This window comes from Colius striatus, chromosome Z (genome assembly GCF_028858725.1).
Source record: "Colius striatus isolate bColStr4 chromosome Z, bColStr4.1.hap1, whole genome shotgun sequence".
NCBI classification, from domain to species: domain Eukaryota; kingdom Metazoa; phylum Chordata; class Aves; order Coliiformes; family Coliidae; genus Colius; species Colius striatus.
The window spans coordinates 4,350,112-4,366,179 of record NC_084790.1 but is presented as its reverse complement, the minus strand read 5'-3'; the positions used below and the strand labels follow the sequence as shown (position 1 = coordinate 4,366,179).

The 16,068-nt window shown below is 55.5% G+C and overlaps 1 protein-coding gene across 1 annotated transcript in view; it reads left to right on the top strand.

Moving 5' to 3' along the window:
- Window positions 1-15,722, top strand: part of LASP1 (LIM and SH3 protein 1) — a 33,140-nt gene extending 17,418 nt beyond the window's left edge. Inside the window, exons 3-7 of the mRNA XM_062019023.1 lie at window positions 1,917-2,001; window positions 9,502-9,609; window positions 12,230-12,383; window positions 12,544-12,635; window positions 12,935-15,722. Of these exons, the coding sequence (XP_061875007.1) occupies window positions 1,917-2,001; window positions 9,502-9,609; window positions 12,230-12,383; window positions 12,544-12,635; window positions 12,935-13,108 (613 nt within the window). The 3' untranslated portion in view covers window positions 13,109-15,722. The remainder of the gene's footprint in view (window positions 1-1,916; window positions 2,002-9,501; window positions 9,610-12,229; window positions 12,384-12,543; window positions 12,636-12,934) is intronic.
- Window positions 15,723-16,068: the final 346 nt, after the last annotated feature.

Sequence of the window (16,068 nt, the reverse complement as noted above, 5' to 3'; positions counted from 1 at the left end):
AGCCCAGAGGCTTCTTCACACCCACACAGACTCACTTCTTGTGGTCTGGGAAGGGACAGGAGAGAAGCTGCAGTTAGCCCTGGGTGGGGGAGAGTTTGGTTCAGCCACCAGCTGGGCTACATGAATGGAGATTGGGCAACAGGAGGCTGCACAGGCTGAATTGTAGTCCTGAAACTGGGCTCATTGTTGTGCTCTGAGCCTTCCACTCCCCAAGAGCGAGCTGTCCTTGGTGAGGAGCTGCAGTCTGTTTTCAGTGGCCTGCCTAGCCCTGATCACCTCTCATTTCTGCAGGGAGAAGGCAATCGTGTTGCCTGTCTTGGCAAGAGAATTTATCTAAGTTCTTGTCTGCATTTTAAAGTGAAACTGAGCTGCAGCGTGCTGCCATGTGGTTTTGGTGTGAACTGGGGCTGGGGATGCTGCCTGTGCCCTCACCCCCTCTCCTGCACTAGGCAGCAACTTCCCTGCAGCCTGTTTCTGCCACGCTGTTTGGGAGCCCTGCTTTAACTCTCCTGAGGGAGAGACCCCTGACCCTTTCAAAAGGCACTTTTCTCCTTTTTTGCCCTTCCATCTGCATTACAAACCTGAAGTGCTGCTGTGGGATGTCTTGGGTTTCGTTGCCATCCCATGGCAGCAGTTGCCATCTGTTCAGTGTCAGGTTTCCTCTCTGGGCTTTTCCTGAGGAGCTTTGTGTGTGGAGGGGTTTGTCTCCATGGTGGCTGCTGCTGAGCAGCCTGGGAATCTTCCTCTTGCAAACTGTTTGCACCATGTGCTCCAGATTCAGCCCAACAGCCACTCTCACTGTATCTGGCCATGGGCAGAGCATCCTCTGTGGTGCAGGGCACTGCTGACCCTAAGGACCAAAACCCAAGTGGCAAAGCACAGTGGTGTTAGGAATGCTCCTGTCACTTCTTGTCAGGGTGAGACCAGCAGTAACTGCTGTTGGGGTCTGCTCAAGCCCAACTGGAGATGTTTGCACACTGAATGTGCCCTGTTAAGGCAGTGAGTTCCCTCTTGAAGGTGGGAATGGACACGTGAAGTTCACTCATCTCCTTGGATGGGGCTTGTAGCAGCCTCCAGCCTGAGGATGAGATGTATATTTTCTCCTCTCTGTTAACCTGTGTTGTCTGTAGCAAGGGCTGCCTGCCTGCACTTTCAGGAACTGCTGTGTGGCACTTCAGAACAATAGCTGCTGGTTTGTAGCCAGACTGTGACAGAGGTCTCCTGCTCTACACTCCCATTCCAGGCATGTCCCAGGGATTCACTAAACACGTGGAACTGGTGCAGGTTTATGCAGCCTGTGCCTCAAGACATGGCTTATGTCAGGGTCGTGATATCATGCAGTACCAGAAAACCATAACATGAGGCTTGTGTGGCTGAAACTTCAGTAAAATGAGTAAAACTCCCCTGTTCCCTTCTGACCCTTAACAGCTGAAAGAGTGAAATGGGCAAAGTGGTTGTAAACTGGGGCATTGGCAGTGTTTATTCGGGCTAATGTTACCCTGAGGACTGTTTAATGAAGCACTGAACATGTGTTATGGCTTCCCCAGAAATCAGACGAGTCCAAGCCCTGGGGGAAGGGAGGGTAAAAAAATCCTCCCCCTTCTTGATCAAGCTGATGTTTAGCTGAAGTTAAAACATTGAGGTTGGGGGGGAAAGCAGTGAGAAGTGTGTATCTGCTGGGGAGGTATCAGATGCAGGAGAGCACACATAGAGAAAGCCTGCCAACCCAAACAGCTGCTGCTAAACCTGTGTGATGTGCCCACAGCTCTGGCTGTGCCTCTGCTCCTCTGCAGTGGGGCCAAAGCCTGGCCTGGGCTCTTCTGGGGGCTGCTGATCTCATGGGGTGATGGGAGAGGGCAGTGAGAGTGGCTGTGGCCTGTGGGAAGGTGGTGACTGAATCTCCCTTCTCTCCCCAGACACTACCCGAAGCAGTCCTTCACCATGGTGGCAGACACTCCTGAGAACCTGCGCCTAAAGCAGCAGAGTGAGCTTCAGAGCCAGGTGAGCACGTGGGTCTTTCTTCACCTGCTGTTTTTTGCCTCCCCACCACCACCACTTTTCCCCCAGGAGGTGTTGGTGCCTCCTCTCAGGTCTTGCCCATCTCAGTTGTGTTTTCTGTTCCCTTCATCTGTTGCTGAAGCAGCAACATGGCTTCATCTGGACAGGCATCAACTCCCTAGGCGAGTATTTTGGGTAATCCTGAACCTCGTGGGGCTTGAAAGCTCTGGCAGGCAGAAGTAAACAGATAGAAGGGATAACAACTGGAATAGATAGGGATTTCTTTCTCTAGTGGGGAGAGCAGAGCCTGTCTGAGGAGGGTGTTGTCATGTTTTATACCCTGAAGGTGTCCCATGATCAGCAGAAGTCCCCAGCCTTGGAGCAGGGTTGTGGGCTGGGTTCTCATGCTGGTATCTCCTGATGTGGTGGGAACTGCCTGGCCCTTGCTCCCTTGGGTGGTTTAAGGAGCAACCCGTGGCCGCCTCCTCTTTCTCCAAGGCACTGGGAACAAAAAGCATCACTTCTGTAGAGAAAACAGCTGAAAGGGCAGAGTTGACAGAGAAATAGGCAGAGCCAGGTTGAAAGCTGCCAAGAGCCTGCGTGGAAGTATCTGAGACAACGTCCTGAGCTGCAGACGTGTGCTCAGAGCGCACTGCGAGGCAGAAGTTGCATCCAGAGGCAGTTTTGGCTTGAGTCAGCGTCTCTCAGGAGGACACAGGATGTGGCTGGCGACTGTTCTGGGAATCTGTTTAATTTCTTTTCTTTCCCCTTTGAGAAGGGGCACAAAGAGTGCCTGGAGTGTGGTGAGCAAGGCACGCTGGCTCAGCTCGGCGTCGCGGTGCTGTCGGCGCTGGGTGGAGGGAGGACAGCACAGGGCTTTGCTGTGGTGCTTTCAGGGTGAGCAGTCATTTCTCAGCATCAGTGCACTCCTCTGCCTTACTGGGCTTTGAGGGATGCTGTGACCTTCCTCCTTTCTCTTCCTGAGAGTGTCAGGAGGTGAACGTACGTTGCCAGGGAACGTATCCTGCTGGAGGAGAAGGATCCTCAGGACTCCACCTGCTTATGGTTTTGAAACCTCTGTTTTTGTAAGGTCTCTTCCTTGGAGAAAGTTGTCTGGCAGTTCCCAGGTTTGCATGAGTTGCAGCTTGGCTCTAGCTTTCGAGCTAGGACCTAGCCTGGGGCTGGCTTTGTTTCACACATCAGTTAAGGGGGAAAGGGGGGGGGGACACACAGTTTCTTTTCCATGGTAACAACCGAGATACTGCTGCAACCAGTGCTCTGGAGTCTCCAGTGCTGCTTTTACAGAGAGTTCAGGCTCTTCATTAGTTGTTGCTTATTAAAGGAGACACTAGGGAGAGAGGGTCCTCTGCTGCCTGGGCTTTTCTGTAGCTGGTTGGGACTCTCAGCTCCTCGTGGTGTGCAGGAGGAGGCTGGAGGCAAAACCAGATGCCTTACAGAGGAGGGGTCTTTATTTTTTCCAGCTAGCACCTCCAGAAGTTGGCCCCTGTAACTCAAGCACCAGCAGGACCACTGACCCTGGGAGAGAAGTAGCCATGCTCAGCTCCCAGTGGTCTCCTGGACTTGAGGGGCTGGAGCTGGGGTAGCAAAGGGCTGCAAGAACCTCCTGCACTTGTGGTTGCATGTTGGAAGAGGGGCTGGGATGCAGGCAGAGTCTGCCAGGCACCAGCAGCCCACCTTTTCGGTGCTGGTATCACCCCAGGATGAACTGCAAAGTAGGATTTCTCTTGAGTGAGAAAGAGTTTCTGGGGGCTTCTGGCTGTCTGGGTGCTGGGGAGATGCAGAAGCACTGAGAAGGAAGTGGCAAAGCTGAACCAAGTGGAAACTGCCAGGCTGAAGCACCCTGAGCCCTGGGGAGGATGAATCCTAAACATAGTTCAGATAAGATCTTAATTCCTCTCTGCCTTTGTTCTGCCTACAAAGGGAGCCTCCAGTGTTCCAAGTGCCAAACATTTCTGCTTCTTGAAGCAGTCTAGCTAGCAGCCTCCCAGGTTTATTGACAGCTCTTCTTACTAATTGCAGGAGCTGAGCAAACCCCAGGGGCTGGAATAGGTCACTTCAGCCTTTCCAGAGATGGCAGCAGGGTCCAATCCTGCAAATTAACTGGATGAACTGGAGCTGTTAGCTGAAGCAGGGACAGGCTTGTGGAGGAGGGCTCACTGGCTCCTTTGCAGTGATGACAGCCTGGCAGGAGGGCTTCTGCATTACCTAAAAGCACATCCTGGCCAATGCTGCTAAACAGCTGGGAAAGAAGGCCAAGGGCATCCTGGCTTGTATCAGCACTGGTGTGACCAGCAGACCCAGGGCAGGGATTGTCCCCCTGTGCTGGGCCCTGGGGAGGCTGCAGCTCCAGGGCTGTGTTCAGTGCTGGGCCACTCACTCACTGCCACAGGGACACTGAGGGGCTGCAGCGAGGCCAGAGCTGGGCACAGAGCTGGGGAAGGGGCTGGAGCACAAGGGTGCTGGGGAGGGGCTGAGGGAATGGGGGTGTTGAGGCTGGAGAAGAGGAGGCTGAGGGGAGACAGGAGCACTCTCTGACACTCCCTGACAGGAGCCTGTGGACTCATCTCTTTTCCCACTTCACAAATGACAGGACAAGAGGGAATGGGCTCAAGTTGCCCCAGGAGAGGTTGAGATTGGAGCTGAGGCAGAACTGTTTCCCTGAGAGGGGTGTCAGCCCCTGTGCCAGGCTGCCCAGGGAGCTGGGGCAGTGCCCAGCCCTGGAGGGATCCCAAAGCCGTGGAGCTGAGACGCTGAGGGCCGTGGGTCAGTGGTGGGCTGGGCAGGGTGAGGGCAGGGCTGGGACTGCAGCAGCTTCAGGGGCTTTTCCAAGTAAACTGACTCTGTGATTCCATGACAGGCAGAGCTCTGCACGTGGATCTAGTAGTAAGATCAGGGTTATGTGAACAGTGGTACCTTACCTTCAAGATGCATTTGCCAGCCAAACTCAGCCATGGCCCAACCTTTGGTCCTTCCCTGAGTACAGGTCCCTCTGGAGGAGCTGTGGTAAGAGAAGGGAGATTGCTGTGTCTGAGGGATTTCAAACTGGTGGGGAGGGTTTCTCCTAGGTGACAGGAGTGATGCTCCCCAACAGCTTCACCTGTTCCTCTGGAGCAGAGCTGTGGGGCCGGAGAGCCGCTGTCCTCACGGATGACCCAAACGAGGCTGATCCTCTATTTCCTCCCACCAAAAATACGCTGCCTGCCCAGCCTGGTGTGAGTGGGGAAGGTGGTGGTTTGCTGCAGGGTGGGGATGGGGCAGCTGCCCGTGGTTTCGTGCCGCTGACGCTATTTGTGTCCCCCGAGAAGGCGTCTCCCGTTCCGGTCACTGGGAGATGCTGGGTAACGATGTCTTGTGCAGCTAAATGAGTCTCCAGAGTGACAGCTTTTACGCCTGCAGCCTTGTCTCGCAGCCCACGTGTGGCAGAGGAAATTGCAGGTTTCCCATCCCGTTGGCTCCTCTTTCAAACCCTGGGATTGGGGGGTTTGTGGTTTGTTTGGGTGCAGCCCTTCCTGCGGGAGGGTGGAGGCTCCGGTGGTGTGGGAGGCAGATGCCCGTCTCCTGTCCCTTCTGCAGCCTGGTGTCTGGCACCTCAGGGAGCTGCTGGTGCCAGGGGTGCAGGGAAGGTGTAATATGCTTGAGCTGAGCCCTGTGAGGGGCTGTAACGTGCCAAGGGCTGATCTGCTCTGTTTGGGTAGTGCCAGTGCACACGTCCTCACTCTTATCACAGATTCCTCTGGGGAAACTAATGATGGATCCCATTTCATTATTGTTTCGGTGGAATGAGGTGTGGATATGTCACTGTCTGCATCCCTCACCCCTTTTAATACAATGTGTGGATGAAAGGCAGCGACAAGGCAGAGTGACAGGAGCAGCTATGTGGGCTGGCAGACCTGACAGGAGTGATGTCTCTCTACAGCCCCTTGCAGTTCACTTGAGCTGGTTCCCAGTGACGCTCACGTGCCCTGTGAAGCACAGTGGGATGTACTGAACCGTGCATTTCTGTCCCTTCTGATTACCCAGGGTCCCCTGCATTCCAGCTGGAGAGAGCAAAGGGAGTAGGAGCTGAGGATCATGGCTGGGACAAAGATTTGTGCCTCTTAAGGGCAGCCTGTGCTGTGAGTGGGGTTCCTCAGTGGCTGGGGGTCACAGGGTCCCCTCTGCCCACCCAGTGCTGCCTGCCAGACTCCTGGCTGCACAGCCTGGGGCCCATATAAGGGCAGGGAGAAGCTGAAAGGCGACTTGTCTGAATGTTTCCTCCCCCCCTTTCCGGCCTTCTCGCTCAGCCCTGGTGATGGCCACAGCCCAGCAGGACTGGCCACTCCTCTGCTGAAACCAGGAAGGGCTGTGGATCCTGTTAAATTGCCATTCCTCTGTGCTGAGCATGGGGACAGTGTCTGCCCCATGCCCTCCTTTGCTTCCTGCCAGCATTGCCTCAGTGCTCATGGCCCTGCTCTGATTTCTGTGGCCAAGCACACTGGGATGCAGGAACCCCAGCTAGGTGGGAATACCAGCCTTGGGACACATGTTGGGTTAGACCTGCCTTCAAGCACCAGCATCCTCCCCTATAACTCCAGGATCAGGACCTCTTCCCTGCAGTCAGGCATCCCATACAGAAGTTTTGTAGGGCTGAGTTCTTCTCTCCTGCAAGTTAGAGGGGTAAAAAGCCAAGGAAAAATGAGTGGGGTGGGATTTAGGAGGGTAAAAATACGTAATTCATCAAGGGAACTGCTTAGCCTCGTGATTAGCTTCTCCGTTGGTGACTCTTTATCTTTGTAGCCTGGAATCCTTACGTCTCATCACCTTGTGTGTTTGCAGCCAGTGCAGGCACCATATCTGAGCAGGAGGCTGTAGGAGAAACCCTCTTCTTCCAAGCAGCATCCTGTGCCCAGGCTGCAGAGCTGTAAAGGCAACCAGCCTTTACAGAGGGCAGAGGACAAGCACAGCCCCTCTGCTCGCCCATTGCTGTGGAGGGAGCAAACTGGGGATGATGGTTTGCTAGAGCAGCTGATGGGGCTGACTCACCCCCTCCTGATCTCCTCCCTGACTCTGTGTCATGGGTTTTACACTGCAGCTCCGTTAACCTTTGGTTTCTTGTGCCTGATTAACACCTCCAGACTGCTCCTTCCTCATTCCTGATGTTCTAGATGTCCTCTTCACCCAAGCTAGCAAAAGTTTTCTCTCTCTTACCTCTTCAAGCAAATGGAGAGTTCTGCCTTGAAATGAGTCTCTCTGTTCCTCTGTGCTTTGGCATCTTGGCTGTATCAGTGTCCTCTCGGGGGGATAATGCTACAGCCTGAGTCATTAAGCCTTTGCTTCCTACTGCTGTGTTAGAGCTGGCAATCTAATGTGACTCATGGCATGCACCTGAGGGCTTCTGTGATGCCCTGTGGCTGTGAAGAAGGGCCAGGGGCTCTGACATGCTTCCACAACCTGCAATTGTCCTGGTTTGAGGATGGGAAGAGGAAATGTGTTTGCAAGCAGAGCACTGAGCTTGGGGCTGTCTGCACTGCTCACCCCCTCAGCCAGCAGCGAGCTCTCCTGTCTTCCTGTAGTGCCCATCGCAGAGCCTGTGTCTGGCAACCCCTCCTGCTCCAGACAAAGCCCTCTGAGCTGTGGGCACTGTGGCTCCTGGGCCAGCCCAGCCTCATGGCAGGGCCAGCTGGGCTGTGGGATGCACAGAGCTGGCCTGAGCCTCTGCAGAATGGAAAAGGCTGTGTCTCCTCTTCCCCTGGAAATCTGTTTCCTGTGTTGTTCTGGACCAGTGCCGGGGCAAGACCTGCTCTGGGAGGTGCTGCATGCCCAGCTGTGTGCCCACGGCCCTGGAGGGGCCTGACCTGGGCACAGCAAGACAGCCCAGATGGTGTTTGCCCTTGACCACTGTGCCAGGGTCTGTGCTGGAGCCAGGCAAGGCCATGGGAGAGCTCAGATGGCAGCAGAGGTGTGACCTGGCTTCTCCTGAAGACACTATGAAATGTCTGGCAGCCTTTCCTGAAAGGTGTTTCCAAGCCCAGCTGGACACGCTGTAGTAGGAGGGTGTGGAGTATGTCTGTAGGAGAGTGTATCAGCTTTATCCTGCCTCCCCTTCCATGCTACCAGTTTTCTCAGCCTCCCAGCTATCACCTTGGCTCTGCATGTGAGCGTGGTGCCAATCTGCAAGCACAGCCCTCATCCTGCAGGCTCTTCCTTTGCAGCCTGCCGTCTGGCTGTGGGATGGCAACGGGGACAGGAAGCTGCCTCTGCTGATGTCTGACCCCTGTGCTTGGAGCAGCATCTTCCTGCTCTCTCAAAGGCACCTCTTGCTCCTTCCTTTTCCCCCCACCACCCCAGGGGTGAGCTTCAACCTCATGTTGCACAGACAGAGCCCTGCTCAGTGCCAGTTGCGTGGGGCCCCTGAGGTTTGATCTGCTCACAGGAGAGGCTACGGTGACCTTTTCATTTTAATGACAACATACAATTGTCTGCAGTGGGCAAAGTGGTCTCTGGGGGGTGAATTCCATTGGAAAGGCAGCATTGGCTGCATGTTTGTATGTAGGCTGTCACTGGACAGAGCCCCTTAAGGCTCTTTCTGCCCTAAATAGGCGGAGACAGGTCCTGGCAGCCATCAGTGCAGGGCCAGGTCCTAGCAGAGAGGATGGAGGAGGTCATGGTGTCTCTGCACATCTGCTCTGCTTGCCCTCTGTGAAAATGGGAGGGATGAGGCATTGGCCTTTCTGGCAGTTCAGATCCGAAAGCAAAGCTTCTGCATCAAGGCAGACTGGGCAGCTGGCTGCTATTTCCTACTCTGTTGGAACCATCGAGTCAGAGGTTGGGTTTCAGCCTCAGCAGAAGCTGTTTCTGCTCTTGGGTGACCTGGATGAGAGTAGTGGCCCTGCAACCAGCAACTCCCAGGCTGCTGTGGGGCACATCTGGGCTGTGTGCTCTGTTAGCTCTCTCCTGGGAGAGCTGGAAATCCCTGGCCTTAAAAGTGTACAGAGCAAAAAGTAAAGCAAACTGTGACTTTTCAGCTCCTGGGTGTGATGGGAAGGGATGCTGATGTCAGTGTCTGGCAAACAGAAAGGAAGATGCTTATGTTTTGCCAGCTTCCACCCTCCACAGGCTGCTTTCGTTATGGTCTTCTGGTTGTATTCCTTCCTGGCTGATCATGCCTTGGTGTGGAAATGCTTTTGTGTAGCTCCTCACACCCTGGGGCACTCAGGCAGGCAGCTTGCCATGGCTCAGAATAAATCAGAATTGCCCCATGGGCTGCTGAGAGAGAAACAAGATCAGCAGATGCATAAGGAAGTTGTGTGTGTCTGATCCTGGCAGTACCACATTTTACTATCACTGGATACCTTGAGGGTCTGAGCCAGGCAGAAGCCTTATGAGAAGCTGCTGCATCTCATTGAAGCACGTGGGGCACAGAGAAGGTCTGTTGCTGAGCCAAGCTGCTGTGCACACCAGCTTCCCCCCATGTCTAAATCTTTTTATCTTGTTTGTACCCAGATTCGCTACAAGGAGCAGTTTGAGAAGAACAAGGGGAAAGGCTTCAGCGTGGTGGCTGACACCCTGGAGCTGCAGAGAATCAAAAAGACTCAGGATCAAATCAGCAACGTGAGTAGCTTCTAATCTCTGTGTGTGATATTGCCATGACCTTCCTCTCACTGGAGGAGGCTGGAGGGGGCTGTGCCCACACAGGCTGCCAACAAGCACGCGAGGCTGCAGCATCCCGAAAGCCTGGCAGCGTTCACTCACCGACCTGTGTGCCTGGGCACCTCGTGACCTTCTTCACACAACTCCAGCATGGCAGGGGTTGGAAGGGCCCTGCAGAGCTCCTCCAGCCCAGCCTCCTGTTACAGCAGGTTCCCCTCCATCAGGGGGCACAGGAACGTGGCCAAGTGGGTTTGGGAACCTCCTGAGAAGGAGCCTCCACACCCTCCCTGGGCAGCCTGGGCCAGGGCTCCCTCACCTCAGCACCAAACAGTGGAGCTGCCTGTGTTCCAGCTTGTGCCCATTACCCCTTGTCCTGTCACTGGCCACCACAGGACAAAGACTGGCCCCGTCCCCCCCACACTCACCCTTTAGGGATTCATCAGTATTGATAAGGGCCCCTCTCAGCCCTGTATCTGTCCCCAGCCCAAACTTGACCCTGTGCTCCCGTGCCTTGTGGCACCAGAGCCTTCATAAGGCAAGGAGTTATCTGACCTTCAGCTGCCAACAAATGTCAGGTGTGTTCCTTAAACCAAAGGCTGATTTCTTCCTGACCAGGAAACCCACGCCTGGAGCTGTAGCTTTGTGTAAGAAACTCCTGGACTGTGACTCCCCAGGCTCTGAGCTTCTCTTGGCACCCTGAGCTACGTTGGCTTACCCTATGTGTCCCTGCTTTGGGGACAAAGCCTGGAGGGGTGGGAGCTGCTCTCTATTCGCCAGCGTGACCAGCGGATGAGTCTGGACTTGCAAGGGGGAGGACATGAGCTCACACTCAGACACAAACATGTGAATGCCCAGCAAGTTGGGAGAAGGCTGTTTATTCCCTCTGCTGTTCCCATACTGCAGCCCTTGGGCAAGTGCTGCTGTCTCTTGGGTTTGCTGCAGGATGTTATCTGCATCCCTGAGCCTGACGGCGAAGGCTGGGGAAGGATCCCTGCTGGGGAGATGGGCTTGGCTGGAAGATTTTTCACCCTGGGCCAGCTTCTCAGGGGAATCTGGGCTGGCAGGAGCTGGGCACAGCTTCCCTGCCAGGGAGAGGAAGCATCACCCTGTTTTTGAGATGATCTGTGGAGGTTTGGGGCATTAAATAACAGAGCAGCAAGCTGTGCCCAGCCTGATTGGCTCTGCTCACCCCTTCACTCACTCTCAGCCACGGTAGCAGTTTTCAGCAGCTTCCCCCTGGGCATCTGGCTGCCAGCCTGGGGTTGCAGTGACCCATTTAATAAAGACACAGAGACTGCAGAGAGCCCAGCACAGGCAGCATTTCGCTCCCGAGGGTGCAGTGGAGCAGACAGATGGATGGGGAAGGAGGCTGCCCAGCATGGCTGTGCACACTGAGGCATGAACACCTCCTCAGCACAAAGGGGCCCCAAACTGGTGCAAGTGCAGTCCCACACATGGAGAAACCCTCCTGGGAAGGGAGCTTAGGCACAGCCTGAGCCACTGGCCCCCAGGTGCTCCCCTGGGGATGTTCTCCCTCCCAGGGGGCAGCTCTGCTCTAGTGCCCTTCAGTAAATAACTGTTTAACCAGCAGACAAATGGCCTCCAGGTGCTTTCCTAGGGCAGTTACACAAGCAGCTATTAATTTTGTACCCATGCCCAGGCAGTTGGGTTAACCCTTATTTCTGCTTGCTCAGATGCAGATGATGTGTATTATAGAATCATTTGGGTTGGGAAATACCTTCAAGATGATGGAGTCCCAGCCCTGCCCTCACCTTGCCCAGCCCACCACTAACCCCTGTCCCTCAGCACCTCAGCTCCAGGGCTGGGCACTCCCCCAGCTCCCTGGGCAGCCTGGCACAGGGGCTGACACCCCTCTCAGGGAAACAGTTCTGCCTCAGCTCCAATCTCAACCTCCCCTGGGGCAGCTTGAGGCTGCTTCCTCTTGTTCTATCATTCATTACCTGGGAGAAGAGATCAATTCCCAGCTGACTGCAGCCTCCTGTCAGGGAGTTGCAGAGAGTGCTCCTGTCTCCTCTCAGCCTCATTTGGTGGTATCTGCTTTGAGTCTTCTTCAACCCAAAGCCCCAGGCCCTCACACCTCAGTTGGAGAGCGATCTGGAGGTAGGTGGGGAAGTGGTGCCTCCCTGGCACCCACCATGCCTGGCTGTGGGCTGGGAAGTCTCACACTGAGCTCAGTGTGTGCAGGGGGAACTGTTCTTAAAGGTGTCTTCCTGCAGCCTGGGGTCTTGGAAGCTCGATCTTGAGTCTCAGTCATGCCTGAAAAAAATGATGTATCCCACCCCCAGGACACTTAAACCTTCTCCTTTCTGTGCCACAAAATGTCAATGACCAAATGTCCCCATGTCCCAGGGAGATGAGGGGGAAGAAGCACTCCCCTGGGACAGGCAGGGAGGCTGTGAGATGGCCGATGCTGAGCCTTTGGTAGCAAAAAGAGGAGCTGGTGTGAGGTGAAGGAGGTTGGGGATGCTGAAGGACTGTGGGAGCTGTGTGTGGTGCTGGGCCCAGCCTCATGCAGGGCTGTCCCAGCTGCACTCTGACCTCTCGTTTCCTCTCTCCATAGATAAAGTACCATGAAGAGTTTGAGAGGAGCAGGATGGGCCTGAGTCCCAGCGAAGGTGCAGAGCTGGAGCGTGGGAACTCCCAGGAGAGCACCAATTACCGGAGACCTGCAGAGCAGCAGCAGCAGCCTCATCACATCCAGCCCAGCAACCCGGGTGAGGCTGAGGGGAGCTAAGGGTGCGATGGAGGGCTATGGGCATCACAGCCCTGTGCTCGCTGGAGCAGCAGCCAGCTCTCCTTTGTGAGGGGCTTTGCTGTGTCTCCCCTGTCCCAGCAGCAACTCTGGCTAACAAACCCTGTTCTCCCCCTCCCCAGGCTACCAGCAGCAGCCCTCATCTCAGTCCTATGGCTACAAGGAGCCTGCTGCACTGGCCTCTACACAATGCAATGCTCCTTCTGGAGGAGGGGTGAGTACAGCCCAAGGGCTCCCAGTGCCCAACCCACCACCAGCCAGCCCCCCCCCCCCCCCGGTGTTTCCACCCCTGAGGGTCAAGGTTTGCTCTGCTTGCCCCACCCCAGTGCAGGAGCAGAGTGTAGTGCTGGGTGCCAGGCCCTTTCTCTGCTTTGCCACTGCTGTCGCTGGCCCCACATCCCTGTGCGGTGCCCGATAAGAACCTCCTGGACCCAGCATGTTTAGAGGGCAGCCCTGGGGGCTGGGCACAGGGGGAGAGCCTGTTCCCACTGACCCCTCTTCCTCTCCCCACAGAAGCGTTTCCGGGCCGTCTACGATTACAACGCGGCCGATGAGGACGAGGTTTCCTTCCAGGACGGCGACACCATCATCAACGTGCAGCAGATCGACGACGGGTGGATGTACGGCACGGTGGAGCGCACGGGCGACACGGGCATGCTCCCTGCCAACTACGTGGAGGCCATCTGAGCCCACGGCAGGGGCCGGGGCACGGGGCTGACAGACGAGCCCCCGGCCAGCACCAGCCCCCACAGTCCCTGTGTGCCTCTGTGTCTGTGTGTGTGTGTGTGTGTGTGTCTCTGCCCCAGCGTCTCTTGTCCCGTGTGCTCCGGCGTCGCCCACCGGGGACACGTCCTGACATCTCGGTTACTCTGTGTGTTTCTGCAGCCCCTTCCGGGTTTCTCTTGCCAATTTAGCTTTGTTCTTAGCTCTGTGGGGATAGATGGGCTTGAGAGACCAAACAGATGTAGTGTTTCCTTTTCCTTCACTGTCCCTCCTCTCCAACCCTCCCGGGCACTCCTGTGTTTCCTGGGAGCTTGGCAAAGGGAGGAGGGGGACTCCCTGTTAGGACCAAATTCCTTGGGCTCTGGTGGGGGTGGGCAGAGGGCAGTGATGGCTGTGGGCTGCTTGTCCTGAGGGCTGACAGGAGGGAAGGCTAGGCCACCTTGCTGCCTCTCTGCTTCATCCCGTTGCTTCTCCCAGCTCCTCCATGCAGTGTTTCCATTCCCTCTTTGGTCCTCAAAACAGAAAGACATTCTCAGTTAAAACCTTTACACAAACACTTACTTTCTCCTGGAGATTCAGAGCAGCTGCTCTGCTCAACCTTGGCTCTGGCTGCCTCAGTCCCAGCCCTGTGAGGTTCTGCTGCTGGGGATCAAGGAGGAGACATAGTGTTGCTTCTCCTGCAGGCTGCTGCTCCTGCCCAAGGGCTGAGCACTGCCACAGGGCCCTCACAGCCCCCTGCAGCTCAGGCTGTTTCTCTTGAGCATCCCTGGGCCCCACATGCCGGTGCAGCCTCTGCCTCTGGGCAGTGGGCACTCCCCAAATTCACCCAGAATCTTCCTGCTCCTCTCTTGCTGCTGCTATGCCATTGGCCCCCTTTTGAGCCTTCTGCTTGTAGGCGGACAGTAGGGTCAGCCCTCATCCCTGTGCCTCTTCTGAGCCATCTGTGAAAGATCCTTCCCCCGCTGCCACTGCACTGGGGACCATCCTGGGTGCTTATCCCCTCTGCCAGCTCCTCAGTGAGTGGCAGAGTCCGGGGTTTGGCACCCTGAGCCACCCTGCACCTCTCCTTGGTCCCCAGCAGTGGGGGCATTTGCTGTCCCTGCTGACTTGGGGTCCTGTCATGGACCAAAATCTCTGAGCCCACCCCTGTCCCCTTCTCTGCTGGGCAGGGGCTGGTGTAACTGGAAGCGTGTGCAGGGACGGCAGCGGTGGGATGCGCTTCTCCCCGCTCACAGAAGCCAAACATCAGGGCAGGGGTGAGGCCTTCGTGCTGCCTCTGGTGCTCCCACTGCCCTACAGCCACTCACAGTCCTGGCTCAGCCCAACCTCGGTGATGGGGCAACGGGAGGGGAATGTCCCCTCACCTGCTCAGGGCTTTGGCTGCGCCACGGGGCCAGGATGCTGCCAGGGGGAAGCTGCTGCCTTTGCTGCTCTCAAGGGAAAAGAAGGAATGGAAGGGCCAAAGTGGCTGTGTTGAGACGTTCCTTGGCTCTGTGTGGGGAAGGATCTGTCCTTTGGGACGATCTCCCAGCGTAGGAAAGAATCCTATGGCCTCACACTTGCCGTCCCCTTTCTGGAAGCTGCAGGGTGGAGGGGGCTGGGGTCAGGGTGACTGATGCCAGGAGGCTGCTGGAGCAGATGTGGTGGAGAAGGAGGCTCCTGGCAGGGCTGAGACCCCTCCAAGAAGGCGAGAGCAGCATTTGGCTTCTGCCTCATTCGCTGGCAGAGTGATGGGGATGCCTGGACCCGTCACCCCCTCGGGGTGCCCGCGGGAGCAGCCAAGGAGGGGCTTTAGGGGATGGAAATCCCAGTTGGTGCTAAAACCAGCAAGCACAAGAGTGGGGAGTGGGAGCCCACATGCCTCTGCTGACCCTCTGCATAACCACATTCTTGTCTGGGACTTGCAGGGAGGGGGGGTATGGGTGGAGGGGGCATCAATGTGAATAAACAGTTTTGTAATGGACCAAATAACACAGGCAATTGCATTTTGGTATACAGACCTTTGTTTTTTTAATGCTACCTTGAAAGCATTTCCCCTCCCACCCCCGTCCTCCCTTCCCATGCCCTGCCCTTCTCCCCTGCCATGGGAAACAGACCTCTCACTGCTTGATTTCTGCCTTTTCTCTCTCTCTCTCTCTCTCTCGACTTAAGCACTTTTTTGCCTTTTTTATGTTTTCCACAGCTGAAAAAAAAAATAAAAAGCACCTGAACCTGTATTTAAAATAAATAAATAAATGAAATTAGAAGAAAAAAAGACAAAAAAGACCAAAAAAAAAAAGAAAAGAAAAGCTAAATTGCTTGTCATCACATGTAAAATAGACCCAGTCCCTCCCAGCTTCCCCCAGTTGCGTCCCAGTGCTGAGCTTAGAACGTGTTTTCTTCCGGATCCCTCGCTTGATTGGGGTTTGTCTTTGTGTTCTCCTTTCCCCCCTCCCCTTGGGTTGAGCACCCCCTGATGAAAAAAAAAGATAAAGACCCACCACCACCTCATTATTTGGCCTTTTTCACTGAACCATCAACTGGAATGAACCAGCTGGTTCTGTGCCCGGTTTACTCAAAAATAAAAGTCTTAATTTTTTGCTGCCCCTTGTGCTGGGTTTGATTGCAGATGCTTTTCTGGCTGTTTTTCCCGCTCCCTTTGGACATGTTGAGGGGTTGTGGTCTGGGGGAGGCAGGTGGAGGTGGAATCCTCGTCTCTGCTGGGCTCTGGGATGCAGCTTCGTGGCTCATCCCTTGTTCACCACGTGGCTTGAAGACAAGGGATGTGCTTGGAGCAGTTGGAGCCCCGAGAAATCAGCCTCCTTGGAGAAACCCGGGCAGAAAGTGGGGCTTGGGCACAGGCAGTGCTGCTCTTTTCACCGACCCCTGTGGGATCCTGCTCACCCTGGTTATAACGTGAGTCTGGGGTCTGCTGAGGTTCAGCT